Below are 21,560 nucleotides of genomic sequence, written 5' to 3'. Positions count from 1 at the left end.
AACGAGGTGGAGGACTACCAACGTATGCGAGTTACCGTAAGTCAAGTTATTAAAAAAAAAAAAATCCTCAAAGTAACGTAGGGATTACTTGCCAGGTTAAAGAGAATCCCTACATTCCTTTGGGGAATTCTTCGCAGACAACTTGCGGAGGTTTGAAACACACATTTTTCAATCAAGCAGGTATGATTTCGAGTGTCATGTTCTAAACAGCACACTCTACGTTGCGTTACAGAATTACAGCACTCTGGAGTTTATTTTTCGACGCTTTGCCACTTTATTGTCGAAACTATCCCTCACTGATCAAATTTCCAGAGGCCTTTTTTTCGCTGATTTCTGTGACGGGAATCAGCTCCCGAAGTTTGTTCAAAGAGTTTCTTAGCACTATGACCGATATTAGTGTCGAATTCATAGTTTCTCGGGTCCCTAAGTTGATTGGTGACAGTTTTGGTGCCCTTTATCTCCAAAATGGAACGTATTCTCCCCCGTACGAAGAACGAGTATTCTGCTACTACATTTAAAAATCCAAAAGCTATTTTTGATAGAAGAAAGAAAAGATAAAATATTTTCCGTCACCTTTTAGAAATATAATAATAATAAAAAAGTAAAGAATGGCGAGTGAATGAAATATGAAGGAGGAGGTTGGTTAGATATATGACATCGTTCAATCATTCACAGCAGGAAGGCTACGCTTCGAAATTTCACGAGGCAGATGGTTCAAATTTAATGCTTGGTGCATCACTTGTTTTTTTATAAACTAGTCTAGTAGGCTTTGTTATTGATATCCTCAACAGCTTAATGTCTTCAGCCATGCATTATTCATCTTCCTCTCCCGTTAGTACCAAAGAAAGATTTTTTAGTTTACCAGTGGTTAAAGAAAGAAAGAAAAAAAGTAGCAAGATGTGCGATATGGTTATTTTCTGTTTAAGCTATGTGTAGTTGCTTGAAATCACTGTTTGATGAGAGGACATATGGTGTCTTGTTGTGTGTAATTATGTATCTCTTCCTCTCTCTCTCCCTCTTGAACGAAAAATAAAAGTGATGGTGGTTAAATAGAAAAGTCAAGCGGGGGGAAAAAATGGAAAAGAATGGGGAGCTCAACCTTATCCAACAGGTCCAACAATTCAGTTATCACCACATTATTGATTTTACGTTTTCTCATTATAAATACTGTTGGGGGATAAAGTCTCATTGAAACAGCAGGTGATGTACCATTATGTTAGTGATATTGTATTTAAAAAGAGAGGGAGAAACGAGAGTTCCCTCATGGCTAAATGGTAATATTACTGTCTTAGCTGTGGAAGAGCAGAGCTCAGTTCTCGGGGGAGCTTACATATTGTAGCTCACATTTCATATTGGATTGTAGATTCATATTTGATATCAGAATAGTCTCGATGTTGGAAAGAGACATTGTATTAGAAAACAAACGAGGAAAGGAAGAAAATGTTATGACATTATATTGGCTATTGTGCAAATGATCGTTATTCTTTAAAATCTATGTTAAACACAATGCAAATTGGGAACAGAAGATTTAATCTGAAAAACTCAAAACAGTCACATCCTCAAAAGAAACGGTCACATTGTCAAAAAATAGGGAACCGTCACTTCGACTAACGGTCACATTGTTAAAATTTAAAACAATTACAATTATCTAACAAATAGATCACTTCCAAAAGTTCACTTCATCAAACAGGCACATCATTAGAAGAAACCGTCATTTTCTCAAACAGATATTTCATCAAAAATAATAGACGTGATAAGCTACACACGGAAATGATGATGCTAGCAGAGGAACAAATGAATTTTGAATCTCCGCCGTATTTAGCCCAAGATATAGTAAGTTTCTTTTGAAGATGAGACCGTTAGACAAAGCACCCGAGACTTTAAAAATGAATACATTTTATGGTATATATATATTTTTAAATCTGAATTCTTATTTTGATAATGCACCGTCTTAGGCGAATCCTTATAAAATGTATTAATATAAGATGGAGAATCCTTATAAAGCTTCCAATATATTGGAGGCGCCAAATTTTGTGTTTGCCCTAGTTCCGGGTCTGATCATTATAATATTTTAATCCTTACAGTTGTTCTTGAGGAAAAGGTACTTTTTGATTTTCACTATGATTCAATAAGAAAAAAACGTGAAAATATCTTATTCCAAAATTCACTCGTGTCATGCTGAAAATAAAAACAGTGGAATCTAGACTAAAGTGTGGTTCAATACTACTTTGACCCAATCATAACATTGTAGGCTACTCTTGTGTTGATTGTCCTTACTTCCAGGTAAGCTGCTGAAAATCTGAGGGGAGAAAAGATCAAAAGCATCATTTAGCCTGCGGATGGAACTTCCATACACAAGGTGATGAGCCCATTCTAGTAAGAGCAAAGGCGACATTTGCAAGTAAATAACTTACTTAAACCTCATAGCGTGTAATGAGCTTTTAGAAATGACCACAAGGCACACTTAATTAACTGCAAACAGTTTCTCGTTAAGATCAGTGTTTTGTAGTTCTTGTCTTCGACCAGAAATTCTGTGTATACAGTTCAGACAATAATTTGGTATTTTGAGAAACAATAGAAAATCATATTGTTACAAAAACAGTTAAAAGATGGTTTAAATTAAGTAATGTTTATGAATTATGAAAATTACAACAATGATATTAAAATGTTTATTTATTAGTCAGTAAAAAATATTTAAAAAATGAATACATTTTCACACGTTTGTATATACAGCAGTAATATTAGGGGTTCGGCAGTGGTCGTGGAAGTAGCAACATCCCGTAGTGTGGTGCTAAGAAGAGAAAGGGGAAACAAGTGGAAATTTCACACTTTACCAGCATACACATTTTCACACTCATCAACAAATACTGTACATACGCACATATCCGTAAATATTCTACACACTTCTATTCTACTTAGTTTTTCAGTTTTCCCAAATTTTTCACCCTCACCATCTGGGTAACTGGCCCCCTGTGAAACTGCTCGATTTTGACAACTATACATCCCTATTGTGACAATTCTATTATTTAGCTAATTCTGACATTTATCCAATTATGACTTCACAGAATCATATTATTACTTTCTTTGAATTACTCAAACATACGACTATACTATACGACTAATTCAGGCAATACGACTTGAAAGGCAACACGGCATAAATTCAAATGGTGACGTCCGCCATTTGTAAAATTTTTATATATTTCATTAAGTAAGTATTTCAATTTTTACATTAGTAACTCAATAATAACGCTTTTTTTTAAAGCATACTTGGCCTGATGGCTGGTGCACCTAATTAATAAACACCGTTAATGCTGAAGAAGAGAATGCAATCATATTATTTTCAATAATAATATGAAGCGAGTTTCGTTTCACCATGTGAAACTATGCACATAGCAGACTTCGAAACTCTATACATTCTATCCTGCAACTGTAAGTAGTAAATCTGTAACTTTTGGTTGCAATAGAAGAATAAGGTCAAATATAGAACTTGTTTCATGGACGCTGAATCTATTTGTGGCACTGGGTTAAGTTTAGAGTTACCCCTCCGCTTTTTATAAAAATCAGGAAAATTTACAGGAGAAATGAGGTAAGAAATTATAATTTGAAGTTTTTATTTGATGTTTAGAAATGTAAGTTCGGCATGAGAGTTATATTTAATACGAGAAAAGATGTGTGGAAATTAGTACTATTTGCCAGATGCGGAAGCATTCGCGGAAGGTTTCAGCAACATGGTAGTTGTAAAATATGGCGAATATGGCGAACAGGTGTAACGGATGCTCAAAAATAATGAAGAAAACCTTTTAAATTTTTGTGTAGCCCACGGAGTACTAAAGTTAAGTGAAATGTTACAATTTTTAATACTTTAAGCACTGTTTTTTGTATGTTGCAAAGTCCAAGGGCACCTTCAGACTGGAGGGGCAACTCTAAACTTAAGCCGTGGCGCTTAATGCACAAAGGGTTCAACAACATTTTTAGTCATTTTGGACGTAGGCCATTTCATATTTAACATCTTTACCTGATGTTCCTTCTAATACTTAAAAGATCCATGTCCAGATATTATAAATAATTCGTATAATGCAAGAAACAGCGTTCACTTGTCCGTATATTTAGACTGAACGTGTGAATTTTATGTCTTGTTTTCTCACAACTTTGATAATCTTGTGCTCTGAATGTCTCATATCAAAAAGCCATTAATCGTTATCTTTTACTGTTTTCTACTAAGAAATACTTCTGGGACTGTTCAGTTCAGGAGTCAACTTCTTATCCAATGTAATATCAAGAATTCGAGCTAGGGCAAAGGAGCGAATACGCGACAAAACGTACTAGCGACAAAACGTACCACCGACAAAACGTACCACTTACCCTGAGGGCTGCTTGTGAAGGGTTTTCTAAAAACACTTTAAATAATGACAAGCGACAAAACGTACCACTTGCCTGGAGGGCTACTTGCGAAGAGTCTTCCAATCAGCCATCAAATAATGACAGGCGACAAAACGTACCACTTGATAGGACAGTATATAAGTATATATATACCGGATAAAATAAGGTTAAAAGTTGAACAGATTGGTTGTGAGAAAAGTACCGATGCAAGACCAAGACCATGCATGCAAGATTCTCGCAACGCGAAGACCATACCTGCAAGATTATCACCAGACCAAGACCAGCAAGAATCTTGCATATGCAATATTAGAATATTTGCTGATTTCCATCACACTTTATCCAGGCTTTGGACTGGCAAAATAACTATATAATGTATAAATATAATACTTTGGCGTGTTTAAAATCAGCTGTGGTTAAGCTATCGTCAACATTTTTTCCTTTTTCTTTTCTTTTTCTTTTTCTTTTTTTTTGGTACGTATTTTATATTTTTGCTTTTCATTTTATTTACATCAGCAGCAAGAATATTTTGGTCTCTTGTCATTTTAGAAGATTCTTGTAGTTTATTCCAGTTTCTGTATGTAAGCTATTGCCTTTAAGTAAGATCTTAGACTACCATTTTCTTCATAGTGGCGCTTCACTGTTCTTTCAAGGCGTTCACCATACTTTACGTACTTCTTCTTCCTCTTGGAGCTTCGAATGTTTAACTCTGACCTCAAAAATGCACAGTGTGATCTCTCGGCTTCTTCCCTCAAACAAATAATGACGTCTTTAACGCGCGGGTTTCTATTCTATCCATTAATTAAATCACATCTAAAAGTGAGACAAGTGTAATATCAGAGAAGGGGGATGGGATAACGAGTCAGTTGTTACGCCATGCCAGCTCTGTTGGCCCGTGTTTCACGATGCGGGCAGGTGTTTTCACGATTCATCTTACAAATATCTCCCAAACCGTTACTCCCTGTTAAAAATCTTAGTGAACCTTCTTTGTAGAAGTAGTCTTAGAAATAAAATGAGAAACGAACAAACAAGCCAGACTGTACGATAACGAAAATAGTGATACCGTAAACGCTTCCAGAGGGAGGGGGTCTCGATTTTTACAAATATCCCCTAACCAGTTACTTCCAGCTATAAATTATACTGAATCGTATTTGTACTACGTAATCTTAGGGGGGGAAAAAGAGTGAACGCGCTAGGGTATATAGTAACGAAGATATGAGTGATGCCATAAACGCTTCACAGGGGGGTTTAGGGGAATAGCGGGATAAGCATCGGGGAGAATTTAGGAGAATTTTGAGAAATTATACCTTTACATGTGTGCTAACGATTGGTAGATAATTCATCTTGCTACAAATTTGTTCTGACATTTTCCCTTCATTGACCGGGCTAGTGGGCAATATATATATATATATAACCGGGTCACGGATAATTCGCAACAGAAAATGAAAAGGGGTCAATTCCCACCAGGAAAGCAAAAGGAGATAGGTTATTCGTTATACGTACAATATACCTAATAAGAAAAACACTTGTAGATTAAATATAAGCTTTAGAAATATGAACTACTACTACTACAACTATTATATTATTACTATTATTATTGACCATATAGGTTCGGAGGCCAATTCACCAAAATCTGTTGACTCCATTCTTAGAAGCCCATTATTATTATTATTATTATTATTATTATTATTATTATTATTATTAGTTTTGAAATACTATCAGCTGAACTTCCTATTTGCTACTTATTTCCTATTTTGATGAATGTTGAACAATGACTTATGAGAAATGATAACTTCGATTAAAATTTATTGTGATTACAGAATTTAGCTTGAAGTACCGTGATGAATTCAATATGCTATTTCGATGACAGCAGAAATTATATTCTTTTGACACACATATTCATATGGCCACGTCTCTCGCAAGAGGAAACCAAAAGTGTCATATAATTCCTGACGTAAGTTGTTAATTTATCACATCATTAACTTCACGAGTGATCAAAATTATGTGTTTGTGCATATAGCTTTCATTTTATTTATAGACCCTATTAATTGCTGTATATTTATATTTTATTGTTTGTGAAGTCAGTGTCAAGATTTTGTATCCTTGGCCTTTTTCTTTTGGCGCGAACAATTTTTTTCACTCATTCATGTCTGCATACTTTCTTTCATCTGTAGCGAAATGGATCCTCAGAAATGTGCATCGGAATATATAAAAGAGCAACCTTTGTGTAGATTTAGGCCATCTGTCCCGAAGGAAAAGAAAGGATGTTTCCATGCTTCTTTCCTACCGCGTAGGGTCTTTGTTTCTTCAATTCCCAGTTTCAGTACAGTGCAGTTTATTGTACGTGTAACATGGAGCACGCTGCTAGTACACTTGGAGTGGAAGAGCAATTTTTTTTTTTGTTTGTTTGTTTGTTGTTCTTATACTTACCGTACTTGTAGCATGTAATTATGCTGCTGCTAGGAATGGTAGGAAGCGACTATGGGTGAGGGATTGGATAAGACGTCGTTATGGCCATGGTATTCACTCCACTCTTTTACCAGAGTTGAGGATCAATGACAGTCATTCTTATTTCAACTACTTACGAATGACTGACGAAAGTTGTTCTTTGTTCAATGACGTCACTCATGATGAAAGAAACAACTGTCCATAGGCGGTCAGAATCTCACATACAGATGGATGTATGAAATATATAGCTGACGTATATAATATACGTATACATGTGTAGTATACGGAAGTTTGTTAGATGTCAGACACCCTGCAGCGACATGATATAATGTCTAAATGAGAAAAAGGCAGTAACTATGTAGTATATGGATAACGTATGCTTCGTACAGATTTCCGTACTAATCGTAAGGATTCCATATATTTGTACAACATACCGCTGTCCGAATAACGGATTTTTCTCAGTGTACACATAATTCTATACTATATGCAATAGTATCATATATACTTTGATTTTCATATTTATATTGTCAATGTAAATAGCAACAATACAACCCAGACAGCAATTTAAGCTTGCTGCAAGTTGCCACAAACTTGCTGTGGCAAGGTCAATTAGCTTGCCGCAAGCTATACTATGGAAGCCAATTAGCTTGCTGCAAGCTTGTGGCAAGCTAGTTAGTTACATCTGGGCAAGGCTTGCGCAAGCTTGTCTTCACAAGTTAAACACAAGTCAAAATATCTCAAACGCAATCCAAGTATAAGCGTATTCTCATCAATGGCAAGCTTTATTAAGCTTATTGCAAACGAAAACACGCCAAACAAGTTATATGGAATCTTTCAGTAAGCGAATTTAGATAAAACAGTATAATTTAACTGTCTGACTAAATCTATGCTACAATATGTTTTCCCCTCCCCTACCCAATTATTGAAGCAAATAGACAATCGTGAAAACACCCAAGTCTCGGATCCGCTTCTGTAAAACATCAAAATAAGCATAATTATTACATTTTAGTTGTAACAAGCAACGCGCCGTTGCTTTTTACAAATATCTAATACGTTGTTATATTAGCCGCGAGTATTTGAAATTTCTACCTTTTTATATAAAAACGCAGAAAAATGTTTATACTTTAAACACAGCGTTCAGATAAAGTTTATACTGTAAGTTAAACTTGAAGTTTATATTAAAATATCTGCAACAGTTCTGTATTCTTTCGCAAAATAAGTAGAGTCAAACCTGCTGCCATCTATGTTCACATTTATGCTTTATATATAAATACTATAATTCGTTATGCCTCATGGTTACCGAAATATGAGAAAATAAAGAGTGATATTATAGGTACGTGGGACTAGAGTACTAGAGTACTAGAGTACTAGACGGCACAATTAAAAAAATAATTAAGTTTGTCCTTTATTCAAGCTGAATGCTAACAAGACGCTAACAACGCGAACACTACCTTGTCGCCGAACGTTAAGAGGTCAGCGTCACGTGGTTTTTGAGAACAACTGAAAATCGAACGCGCGCTGGCTTTTTACTTCAATCTAAAGAAAAGCGTCTCGCAAGTGAAGCATGGGTTGCCCGCACTACAGCTTGCGCTAAGCAGAAATAAGCTTTTGTGTATAAGCCAAAGCGAAATAAAATCAAATAAAAGCGACAGGCAAGCTTGCGGTAAGCAAACATGCTGTCTGGGAAAATATCAATATCAATATCAAAATACCTGTATGTTTTTTTGTAGTTTCAATCAAATCATAGGGTCAGATAATGGGGGATCAGGGCCGTCTTACGCATCCTTTTGCATTGTTTGCTTAATATATGGCCAAACATGTCTTGAGGCTGTGAACTGTGGAACCTTTTACGTACTGCGAGCAGTGGCGGTTTTAGCGGGTAGACACGGGGCTACCCAAAAATATATAAAACTGAAAATACATAAACACTAAAAGATATAGTAAAAAGTAAATATATTTTCACTTTTTCTATTAATGGTAAATAATTATTTAATAAACAGCATCAACAACTACTGTAAAAGTAATTTCCTATTGTCATTAATAAATCGAATGTGCATATGTATCCACACGCGAGGAGCGGACCAACCCAAAATTAAAATCCTAAAACCGCCCCTGACTGCGAGCTTTAGCATGTTGGAGGTGAACTACTGGAAAACAATACAATTGAAATGACTTGATACTAGACCGAAGTAAGTTTGTTTTATCTTTGTTTCAGCTATAATGTCAAACGGTTTACTTGCAACTGAGTCAGTCAATTTTCAATTTATATGCAGTTAGCTATCTTTCTTTTTTTCTTTTTCTTTAATCACATTCATTTTTACTGATATAGATGTGAATAACGCTGCTAATAAGAGAATAGTATCTAGTTATTTTTCCAAGAAGAACAAGTAGAATAACATCTAAAATTTATGATAAAACTAAAAGAAAGAGTTATTCTTCTTACAGAATTATTGCGAAAAAATGAAATGAAATCTTTAAGTTTTACGTCCCACGGTTATGCCGGTTATTCTAAAGGAGACGGTGATGAGATATGAATGAAATGGTGGAATGAAAAAAGTGGGAGGAAACGGGAGAACCCCGAGAAAACCCAGGAGCATGGTGTTTGTCCACCACAAAGTCCACACGGCGCGAGCTGGGATCGAACCAGATACCCCAAGAAACGGAGGTGAACGCTCTACCACTGAGCCACCGCAGTTTCTATCTACAATCAAAATATAGGCATAATTAGAATAATTGCAAAACCTAAGGATTTCTGCTCAAGTACAACCCTGAAAACTATGTACATCGGTTCAAATTTCCATTTAATCCATCATATATATATATATATATATATATATATATATATATATATATATATATAATATTATTTGGTGACAATCAGTTTATCGGAAAAAACATTATTATTATTATTATTATTATTATTATTATTATTATTATTATTATTATTATTATTATTATTATTATTATTATTATTATTATGAAAATTAGTAATTGTGAAAGATAATAACTTCGATTAAAGCTGCTATGATTACAGAATTTAGCTTGCAGTACCATCCTGAATTCAGTATGCTATTTTGATATCTGTGAGGAAGCTAAATTATTTCGATGCCTACATTCATGGAACCGAGCTGTTAACAAAAGAAGAGACACTTGTTTTCCTTGGCAGTCGTAAAAATGTGTATTTTGGCTCTTCCCCCTCCAGCCCAAAAGAAACCGTTGTTTCGAAAGCGGCGAAACTGGATTTTCTTTTATGTCAGCGGGAGGGCGATAGCAGGTAGCAAGCAAGACGGCCCAAAAAGTTGGACACTGTTGAACTTCTTGCAAGATGGAAAAAAATGTTTTATGACCCTTTCAAGACTGTGTGTACACGGGGAAATATGGTAGGGTTTCAAGATTTTTTTTATGACAGCTACAAGATCTTGTACAGCGGGGGACACTTCTAAATGGTACACCTTAGCCGTAAATCTCCATATGGCTGTACCATTTAGAAGTGTCCCCCGCTGTACAAGATCTTTTATGGTGTACACGGGGTTTTATTCCTTTCCAGCCTGCACTCACTCAAGGTCAACTTTTTCCTTGAAGTGGTACGTTTTGTCGCGGATTAAATATCTGAAATGTTTTAATTAGTCCATGACAGGTTGTAATTTATATAAGTGGTACGTTTTGTCGTGGAATACATATCAGAAATGCTTTAATTAATCCATGACAGGTTGTCATTTATGACAGGTCATCAAAAGTGGTACGTTTTGTCGCGAAAATTCAAGTGGTACGTTTTGTCGCTGGTACGTTTTGTCGGGACACCAAAGGAGCAAGTATAGGCAGCAAATGTCCTACTATATTGTAAGTTAAATGCTTTTTATATTTTATAGATTATGTATGTTATATTACAATATAAATGTATTAGATATTGTTAAAGTAAACAGGAACTATTTTACGCACTGCCCTGTTTCTCATTTCTCATGATTTTTAAAAAGCCGGAACCTGTCCTGTTTTCAGCTGAAAATTTTATGGTCACCCTCCCTAAACGTCATTATGATACTAAACATTGTCAGAATTACTCCAAATTTAAAGAAAGCCTACGGTTAGAAAACTATAAATCTTTGAAAAGCGGGTTGAAATCTCAGCAATTTAAGAAAGTAAATACTTAAAAAGATTCAGCAAGTAATGCTCGTTACTTCGTGGTTCATTCACTAGTGAAACATGGAAAAACATTTAATGACGGCGAATTAATGAAGGATTGCATGATAGCAGCAACTGAAAAGATGTCTAGAAAAAGTTAATTTATTTAAAAACATCAATTGTCAGCAAACACTATAACTTGAAGAGTAGATAATATTTCAGAAAATATATCTGTTTCACAAAAATTGCAATTGTCTGAGAAAAATCGACACTTACGTTGCTTCTCTTTGGCCCTGGATGAATTAACAGACATTTCAGATACTACTCAGGTGTTACTTTTCAGTCAAGGGATAAATAAAAATTAAGAAATGTATAAAGAGCTTCTTCGCATTTATAATATTCACGGCACGACTACTGAATAAGATATTTTTAAAGAAGTTGAAAATGCTCTTCAGAAAAACAGTTCTCAACGGAAAAAATAAAGAGTATCACTACTGATGGTGGTGAAAACGTTTGGAAAAAATCAAGATGTCGTTGCTCTTGTATCAGAGGCCCTAGAAAATGACGATGATTCAAAATCATTAATCGTACATTGCATCATTCATCAACAGTTAGTATTGCCACACTTGGTACAATTGTATCAAATTCAGCCCTTTTTTTGTTATTCATCGGCCCGTTGGTACCACGCTGGCATTTTCAGCCCCTTTTTGTGAAAAAGTTGGTACAATTCTACCCAATTTAGCACCATTTAACAAATACTTGTCACACTTTCAAAAGTGTCAGTAGGACTTTTTCTACATCTCACGTTACTCATACTATGTGTTGGACTCTTAAAAAATGCTGTTGAACATTCATTCCGTGACATTGCACCGCATAACGCTACGAACTTTGTGTAGAAAATTCGTAATTCGAAGTATATAGGGAAACAAATGATGCTAGATCGGCGCATCCGCACTGCGAATGTAGACGAGAAACAAGCAGTGTGGTGGAAGTTTTAACTTGAAATCTTAAAAAACTAACTAAATAAATGGAATGACCGTTGAATCAAATGTTGAATATTCTGAAAAAGACCAGCATGTGCTCAAGTAAGTCTATAATTTACGTGCCGTTGCAAAGATTCTACATTGACGTAGTTGGCGGCTTACCGGGCTAAGTTGTTTGCTAGTGACGCCATATTGACAAATATAAAGATACTCGAACATTTCTGCGTTTTATAGATCCCTATCGACACGTTCTAACAAACTTTATGTATAGGCCTAAGTTAGATCAGAGACGATCATACGTGGGCAAGGCAACTATCGTGGCCGTAATACCGTTTTGCTTTATTGGTCACTTTGAAATAGAGGCGTGCTTAGTTTCCTTACAATACATACCGAAGATGATAACTGTTTTCCCTTTCAATTTGCAGCGTCTGTTATACTTCCTACGTGCGAGAAAAGTTTCATCTACTTCCACGGTTGTTTAGGGTCTTCCTTTAAAAACTAATTTTTAAAAACAGCACTTTCTTGATTTGGACTTTTGGAAGAAGGAGGAGGACTGTTCTAAAACTTTACCTCTTTTAGTTTCGTGTTGTAGAGTCATGTATTACAGTGGTATAAAATGAATTCAGCACTATTTGTTTCAATTTGGTATTATTTTTCAGCCCACTCCAGAGCTAGGACTGTGTCAACACTGTCAACAGTCTTTGTGTGGGATAAGCTTGGATAAGTCAGAAGTTTTAAAGCCATTCATGCCAGCTGTTAATTATATCAGATCACATGCGTTCAACCATCGCCAATTCTGCGAATTTATTAAGAAATTGGAGAAAATGACATGTTATACTGCAGTACATAGAGAGAAAACGTATGTAGCGTAAGTTACATGCGTAAATCCTGTAGTTTTTGGACTGAACCTACGACTATATGTATCATGTTGCAGCAAACTTATAACGGAAAACGTATGTTTTATAATACTTTCCGTATAAGTTTTCCATCCATACGTACTTTCCGTATGACTGTATATAGGCGGTAAGAATCTCATATACAGATGGACGTATATAACATATAGCTGACGTATGTAACATACGTATACGTATGTAATATACGGAAGACTGTTAAATGTCAAACATCCTGCAGAGGCATGATGTAATATCTAAGCGAGTGAAGGGCAATATGTAAGTAGCATATGGATTACTCCCTACACATTTCCGTATTAAAGATATGGGATCCGTATATTTGTACAACATACCCCTGTCTGGGAGCTGGGTTAACTTCGGGAAAGTTCTAACGCAATTTTTTTAAAAGCTCCGAACAATAATCGAAATGTTCTTGGATGAAAAGAATCGTACTTTGGCTGAGTTAAACAGCAATGGATGATATGAAAGTTAGTATTTTATACATATTTTACTAAATATATCAATGATCTTAATTTAAAATTACAACCAGAAAGCCAACTTGTGCCTGATTTATACATTCACATTAAGTCATTCTGACAAATAAATAAATAAATAAAAATAAATAAATAAATAAATAAATAAAAATAAAAATATGTTTCACGCATTTTAATACTGTCAAACATTCAATCAGCAAACTAAAACTCCATTTCCGGTAAACTTTGCAATTGAACATTTGTGTGGTTTAAAATGCGTGGAATTTTATAAGTCTTGCACTCAACAGTTTGATCAGTTGTATAAATTTCTCGTGGTATTTTGTCCACTTTCGGAAGTGTGAAAAAAAAAATCTCCAAAATTAAATATACAAAAATTATTTTCAGATCCAAGTTAACTGGTGAGCAATTATAGTTGCTGCTGATAATTTCCACTATTAAACTTGAGTCATAACTGCAAATAATTGTCACGGAGAATTACAGCTACATAAAACACATTAATCATAATAATAATGTTTAACTTCATTACGTGAATTACCTATGTATGTCAGTTATTGTGTTTTTTAATTCGTCGTATAAAAGCATCTGATTATTATGATTTGCTTGGTAATTTGTTACAATTTAAACAAAATAAACTGTGGCGGGCCGGATTGGTGATGTTCACGGACCACAGTTTGAAGATCCCTGCTCTAGTTAATCATGTTTCCATACAAAAAAGTATAAAAGTAACAATTTTCTCTTCTGTTGGTGTTACTAATTTGCGGTGTTCCACTGAATACATCAAAGTCATTATTAGAAGGAAGAGAAATAACATGTGGCTGAGTTGTAACATGTTGTTGTTTAAATTGAAAGAGGCAGTAAATCGATTTGGTGGTGAGCTGTGGGTTTTTATGTGCCTTACCATTTTTTTAAAACAGTTGTACTATTTGCAGTGGTGATAAGATGAGATTCAATAATATCTCGATTCTATTTCATAGTAAACAGTGTGCGTAAGTGTTAGAAGTATCTATGTAACTATCAGGTGTAAGTGTCTGTCACTGCCACTAAAGACGAACAACAATACATACAATTTGCTCCAACAAAGTAAAAACTGTCGTTTTTATTGGCAACGAACGATATAGTACCTTTTAGCGCCATAAAAATTCGTTTTGTATCGAAAACTACACATACGAGTTTTCCCTACAAAGACAATATTTTGTTCAGTTTAATGTGACGGATCCATTGATATATGTGATCCTTGGACAGTATTATGTTTTAACAAAAATTATAGTTTTAAAATTCATCATATTTTTTTAGTTAGGCCTATATCTTATTATCCATAGCGTACACGTCAATTTCTTCTCTTCTCATGAGAGAGAGCTTCGAAATGTGGTGTTGGAGGGAGATGGAAAAGACAAAGTAGACAGAGAGAGTGACTAATGAACACTCGGTCGAAAAAATGTAAAAAAATTTTCAGGTCAGCCATCCTGAGAGAGGTTTTCCTGGGTTTTCCCTATTCACACCAGGCAAATACCGGGATGGTACCTAACATAGTATACAGGTCTCAAGCTGCTTCCTTTCTTCCCCAATTTTTCTTTCTTCCCTTCCCTTGGATAGTGTGATCGCCGAATTACATCACTCCTGATACGTGACGGGCTACCATGGTCATAGATATCGAAAGGCCAGAAACTTAAATCCTAGTTGGATAAGCTTGCATATGTGCATCATTTTTATTCATATTAGTTTCATTTTTTTGTATATAGTTTAGTGGTTTAGTGAATTCTTTGTGATTCTTTTAGTGATTTTTCTGGTGAGTTTTAGTGAGTTGTGTTTGCATTGGCTGGCAACAGTGCCTTCAGTGTGCTATTCAAGTTGTCTGTGCATTCGAAAATGTGCCGTGAAGTGCAACTAGGCAAGCATATTCATTAAGTTTCAGAAAAGCATATTTATTCATAGGTTTTAGAGAAACACTCATGTTCATTAATAGACAAGATTTACATGTTGTTAACAGTGTTTTAGAGTGGTACTCAGTTTATGTGTGACCGAAGACAAAGTATAATGGTTAGCAAGCAACCATGTGGTTTAGCAGCAAGCAAGCAACAATTACTGCAGAAACAAGTTAAGATAAGTAATTCATTGTACTAACCTTTAAGTATTATATCAATCATTATGTTAACATACGAACAAAGCATGTCATGTTTATTATATTAACGCATGTACCTCGGAATAAGAATTGAAGCAAGTAACATCTAAAATATTCGTTAAGTCTTATTTCTCGTTCCTCCATGATATCTGGGTGAATCAGTAAAATGGGTTTAATCATACAGTTCATTACCTGTGGATGTGATATGCGTGTTTTGTAAATAAAGTACATAAACATATCACCCCTTCATACATCATCATTTTTTTGGTCCTCCGTCCACCGGATGTCAGAACGAGAAACGTGACTTTGCATTGTTTGTTCTCGTGTGTGTTTGTGTGGGTGCTGCTGTCATAAGCAGGACAAACCTGTTCATATTAGTGCAGTGGTGTGTGTGCATTCAACCCAGCTGAATTCAAGGTTACACGTTTGTAAGTCACTCAGAAGTAAAAAAAAAAAAAAAAAAAAAAATTGTCAGCGGTTTGAGTAGTTAAAAAAAAAAAGACTGAAACAATGGCAGAAGTGCAGTTGGGTCAATTAATTAAGAAACGTGCTTCGGTCAAAGGTCAGGCAACAAGAATACAGACATTTCTTCAAAAACTACAGAATGAAAATAAACCTAGCATACAAGAAGCAAGAACGAGGCTAGTTGCACTTGAAGGGGTTTTTATTAAGTTTGATGAGATACAGTCAGAAATAGAGCTCTTGGATGAGACGGGTGAACAAGAAACGCACAGAATTACATTCGAGGAACTGTATTATGATTCAAAGGTTAAGTTACAAGAATTTATTGATAGTTTTGAACAAAAAACGGATTCAGGGGCAGCAAATAACAAAGCTGCAAATTGTGGTAGTAGTTCAGTACAATTGCCTAAAATTTCTTTGCCCATATTTTGTGGTAAATACGAGGAGTGGTCGCCCTTTAAGGACATTTTCATTTCCCTTATTCACAATAACGAATCATTAAGTACAGTTTGTAAGTTTCAATATTTGCGCACATCGCTCAAGGGAGAAGCGTTTACATTAATAGCAAATCTGCCAACGGTAGAAGTAAATTACGAAATTGCATGGAAGCTTCTTGTTGAACGCTACGAAAACAAACGGTTGATAGCTTCGACATATGTACGAGGGTTGCTCAATATCAAGCCAGTAATGAAAGAAAACGCTAAAGACATTAGACAATTTGTAAATACTGCACGTAGTAATTTTCAAGCCCTTGAAGCATTGAATTTGGACAAACCTTTGCATGACGTACTACTAACACAACATTTAGTAGAAAAACTTGATTCGGCAAGCAAAAGGGAATGGGAAGCTGAGCAAAGTAGTGACTCCTTTCCATCGTTATCGGAATTATTTTCATTTTTAGAAGGTCGTTGTCAAATGTTAGAAAACATTCGTCCTACTCAATCTGAAAGTACTTATGACAACAAAAGTGTAGATTCCAAAGCAAAAAGAAAGAATAACAGTCAAGTGAATGCGTTTGTTTCTGTGCTTCCATATGCATGTAATATTTGCCGTAGCAAAGAAACGCATGCTGTTTTTCGCTGCCCAGAATTTCTGAGTGCTAACATTAATCAAAGAAAGGAGCTCGTGAAGCAAAATAAACTATGTTTTAATTGCTTAGGTAATAAACATCAAGTAAAGGCATGCAAATCAAGTACTTGTAAGAAATGTAATTTTAAGCATAATACACTGTTGCATGAAGATACTACTCAGGAGGCTACTAACAAAACAAGTTCAAGCAAAACAAATAACAATACTACTAACGTACCTAAAGTTAAGGAACAGAATCAGGTTAAGGTTCAACCACAGGACTCTTATTGCTCATTTAAGATTAATTATGGTCAGCAAATCTTATTAGCAACAGCGTTAGTTAACGTAACAGACACTAAAGGTCGTTTTCAACAATGCAGAGTGTTATTAGATGCAGCGTCTCAATCGAATTTTGTAAGCGAAGCTTTAGTTCATAGATTAGGTCTCAAGAAAACGAAAAATCGTGTTCCCATTAGAGGTATCAATTCTGTAACCTCCGAAGCTCAGTACAGTGTTGAAGTTCATATTTATTCAAGAACATGTGATTTTAATGCAGTGGTCGATTGTTTAGTATTGCCAAACATTACAGGTTGCATACCTTCTAAGGATATCGATTACAGTAATTGGAACTTGCCAAAGGATATTTGCTTAGCCGATCCAAATTTTAATCGCTCGTCGTCAGTGGACATGCTTATTGGTGCGGGGTTATTCTACAGTCTTCTTGAGCCAGGCCAGAAGACTAGAAAAGGACATTATCCAGTTTTGCAGGAAACGAAGCTAGGATACGTTGTCGTCGGAAATATGCCTTCAATACCCGAAGAAGCCAACCAGTCGGTAATTTCATGTTTTGCTCAGATGGAGACAGACTTGGATACACAATTGAGAAAATTTTGGGAACTCGAAGATCTTCAGACTAAGATTTACACGCCGGAAGAAGAAAATTGTGAGAAGCATTTTTTACAAAATACAACCAAAAATGGAGACGGAAGATTTATTGTCAAATTACCAAAGAAGGAAGAGAATGCAGTTTTAGGAGAGTCTTACAACATGGCACTACAAAGATTTAAGCAGCTTGAAAGAAGATTGCTACAAAATCCTGAGTTTCATAAACAATATGCCGCCTTCATGGATGAGTATTTAAGTTTGGGTCACATGCGAAAAGTTACAGAAGAAGACGTGAACAGTAGCAGCAGTTGTTATCTTCCACATCATCCTGTATTCAAGATGGACAGTACAACAACTAAATTAAGAGTGGTTTTTGATGCAAGTGCAAAAACGTCTAATGGCAAATCATTGAATGACATTCTTCAAGTTGGACCAATTGTTCAAGATGACTTGTACTCCATTATTTTAAGGTTTCGGTTGTATCCAGTTGCATTTACAGCAGACTTAGAGAAAATGTATCGCCAAATATTAATTCATGATGAGGACAAGTGTTTACAACGCATCCTTTGGAGAAACTCAGTGGCAGAACCGATCCAGACGTACGAACTACAAACAGTGACGTACGGGACTTCGTCAGCATCCTTCTTGGCAACAAGATGTCTGAAGCAAATAGCGGAGGAAAATTCCAAGGAATTTCCAGAAGCAGCAGAAGTAATAAAACACAATTTCTACATTGATGATGTGTTAAAATCAGTACCAAACGTGTCAAAGGCCTTAGAACTACAGAAGGATCTTATTAATATTTTAAGCAGAGCCGGTTTCAAACTTTGTAAATGGAGTTCTAAGAAAGAAGAAGTACTTGAAGGAGTTCCCGAGGATTTTAGGGAAAAACAACAGCCAATCATACTTGGTCAGCAAGACGGTGTTAAGACTTTAGGAATAGCATGGATTCAGTTAACAGACAAACTTATAATTTCGAACAAAATTTGTAAACACGGAACTGTACCAGAAAGTAATGTTGCAATGACAAAAAGACAAGTCGTCAGCATAGTGTCATCTATCTTCGATCCATTAGGTCTAATCGCTCCAATTGTCATCAAATACAAGAATTTCTTACAGAAGTTGTGGAAGACAGGGATGGATTGGAATGACTCATTAGACACAGTCCTACAAGTTGAGTGGAATCAATTAATGTCTTGGTTACCTGCGATGGCGAAGATACAAATTACAAGAAACGTAATGTCTTCGGAAAACGTTAAGGAAATACAATTACATGGTTTTTGCGATGCAAGTGAAGAAAATTTTGGAGCAGTAGTGTACATCAGGGCTACAGACGAAGAAGGAAACATTTACTTTGTCAATTTACTTTGTTCAAAGTCGAAGGTTGCACCACTGAAGAAGCAAACTTTGCCTAGATTGGAATTATGTGGAGCACTGTTACTTTCGAAGCTAATAGACAAAACGCTATCCATATTGAATATAGAGGTCAGTGGTATACACCTGTGGACAGACTCGACGATAGTTTTGTCATGGATCAAATCACCTCCCAATCGTTGGAAGACATTTGTATCCAACAGGGTGGCTCAAATTCAGAGAATCACATCAATCAATCAATGGCACCACGTGCCTAGTAAAGAAAATGCGGCAGACATAGTTAGTCGAGGAGCGGATCCCAATACTCTTATTCAGTCTCGAGAATGGTGGCATGGTCCAAAGTTTCTGCACACAGCAGAATGGCCATGTCAAGAACAAAATGAGCCGGCTAATATTCCAGAAGAGAAGAAAGTCATGATAAGTTTGGTGGCAGTTCATGAAACAAGCTTTATGAAAAGATATTCATCGTTAAACAAAATGTTGAGAGTAGTAGCATATTGTTTGCGATTCAAACATAATTGTCTTTCCAAGAAATTAGAAAGAAAAACCGATAGTCTTGACGCTTCGGAACTTCGTTTAGCGTTACACAGATGTATCAAGATAGTACAACATACTACCTATCATCAAGAAATATTGAACTTGCAGCAACAAATGGAAGTCTCAACAAAGAGCCCAATCAAGGATCTTTTTCCATTTCTGGACACGGAAGGAATGCTAAGAGTAGGAGGAAGATTGGAACATTCAAACTTGGAGTACGACAACAAGCATCAATTCATCTTACCTGCAGGACATCATTTCACCCATCTGATAGTCAAAGAAGAACATAAAAGGTTGCTTCATGCAGGACCACAGCTTCTTATTGCATCTTTGCGTACCAGATATTGGATTCCAAGAGCTAAGAAGATGATCAAGGCAATAGTACACAATTGTTTGGTTTGTTTCAAATGGAGATCAACAAGTTCATCACAGTTAATGGGACACTTACCCAAGGAGAGAGTAAATGAAGCAAGACCATTTGTACACGTGGGAGTTGACTATGCAGGATTCTTTTATGTCAAGCCCACAATTCGCAGCAAAATTCAAATGAAGGTATATGCAGCGTTGTTCATCTGTTTAGCCACTAGAGCAGTTCATATAGAAATAGTTTCAGACTTAAGTTCTCAAGCCTTCATCGCAGCATTGAAGAGATTTATTGCTAGGCGAGGAAAATGCTTATCTATCTGTAGCGACAATGGTTCAAACTTTGTTGGCGCCAATCGAGAATTGCAACAATTTTTTGAATCCAAGACTAACCGAAAGGACATCCTGGAATACTCAGCTCAAGAAGGTTTAGAATGGAAATTCATTCCTGCCAGATCTCCTCACATGGGGTCATGGGAAAGTTCAATAAAATCCATGAAGTACCACCTACGGCGTGTAGCAGGAACAGCAAGTCTGACATACGAAGAGTTGAACACGTTACTTATTCAAATTGAAGCCATTCTAAATTCAAGACCATTGACAGCCATTTCCAACGATCCTACAGATCCAATGTATCTCAGTCCAGGACATTTTTTAATGGGAGCTACACTTCTCAGCCTTCCGGAACCAGATCTACTGGACGTACCTATCAACAGATTAGGAAGATGGCAACGGATTCAACAAATGAAGCAGCATATTTGGAAACGCTGGTCAAGGGATTACCTCAACCAGTTACAACAAAGAAGAAAATGGAAGTCAGCTCAGCCTAATCTACAACCGGGCATGGTCGTATTGTTAAAAGAAGACAATGTTCCTCCTCAAGTGTGGAAGTTAGGTGTGATTGAAGAAGTTCATCCGGGCAGTGATAATTTAGTGCGAGTGGCAACTGTGAAGTGTAAAAGTGGCATTTTTCGGCGCAGTGTTGCTAAATTAATTCCTTTGCCCCTAGAGCATTAATTGATTGTGTCCAATCAAGGAGGGGGAGGATGGATAAGCTTGCATATGTGCATCATTTTTATTCATATTAGTTTCATTTTTTTGTATATAGTTTAGTGGTTTAGTGAATTCTTTGTGATTCTTTTAGTGATTTTTCTGGTGAGTTTTAGTGAGTTGTGTTTGCATTGGCTGGCAACAGTGCCTTCAGTGTGCTATTCAAGTTGTCTGTGCATTCGAAAATGTGCCGTGAAGTGCAACTAGGCAAGCATATTCATTAAGTTTCAGAAAAGCATATTTATTCATAGGTTTTAGAGAAACACTCATGTTCATTAATAGACAAGATTTACATGTTGTTAACAGTGTTTTAGAGTGGTACTCAGTTTATGTGTGACCGAAGACAAAGTATAATGGTTAGCAAGCAACCATGTGGTTTAGCAGCAAGCAA

The 21,560-nt window shown here is 35.9% G+C and overlaps 1 protein-coding gene across 1 annotated transcript; it reads left to right on the top strand.

The window, feature by feature from the left end:
• The first annotated feature begins 1,770 nt into the window (after positions 1 to 1,770).
• Positions 1,771 to 21,136, top strand: LOC145680434 (uncharacterized). The gene is made up of 3 exons (XM_081750963.1): positions 1,771 to 1,833; positions 17,111 to 18,556; positions 19,751 to 21,136. The coding sequence occupies exons 1-3, from the start codon at positions 1,771 to 1,773 to the stop codon at positions 21,134 to 21,136; spliced, it is 2,895 nt and encodes a 964-aa protein (XP_081607089.1).
• The last annotated feature ends 424 nt before the right edge of the window (positions 21,137 to 21,560 follow it).

This window comes from Thermobia domestica, chromosome 1 (assembly GCF_964235325.1).
Source record: "Thermobia domestica chromosome 1, izTheDome1.hap1.1, whole genome shotgun sequence".
NCBI lineage: Eukaryota > Metazoa > Arthropoda > Insecta > Zygentoma > Lepismatidae > Thermobia > Thermobia domestica.
This window is presented reverse-complemented; position numbering and strand designations above follow the sequence as displayed.

Excerpts from the sequence above, each read along its gene's own strand:
- LOC145680434 (XM_081750963.1), top strand. The coding sequence starts at position 1,771 with ATGATGATGCTAGCAGAGGAACAAATGAATTTTGAATCTCCGCCGTAT. Across the intron at positions 1,834-17,110 it reads CGTATTTAGCCCAAGATATA|CATAATACACTGTTGCATGA; the intron begins GTAAGTTTCTTT and ends TGTAATTTTAAG. Across the intron at positions 18,557-19,750 it reads AATTTCCAGAAGCAGCAGAA|AAATTAGAAAGAAAAACCGA; the intron begins GTAATAAAACAC and ends TGTCTTTCCAAG.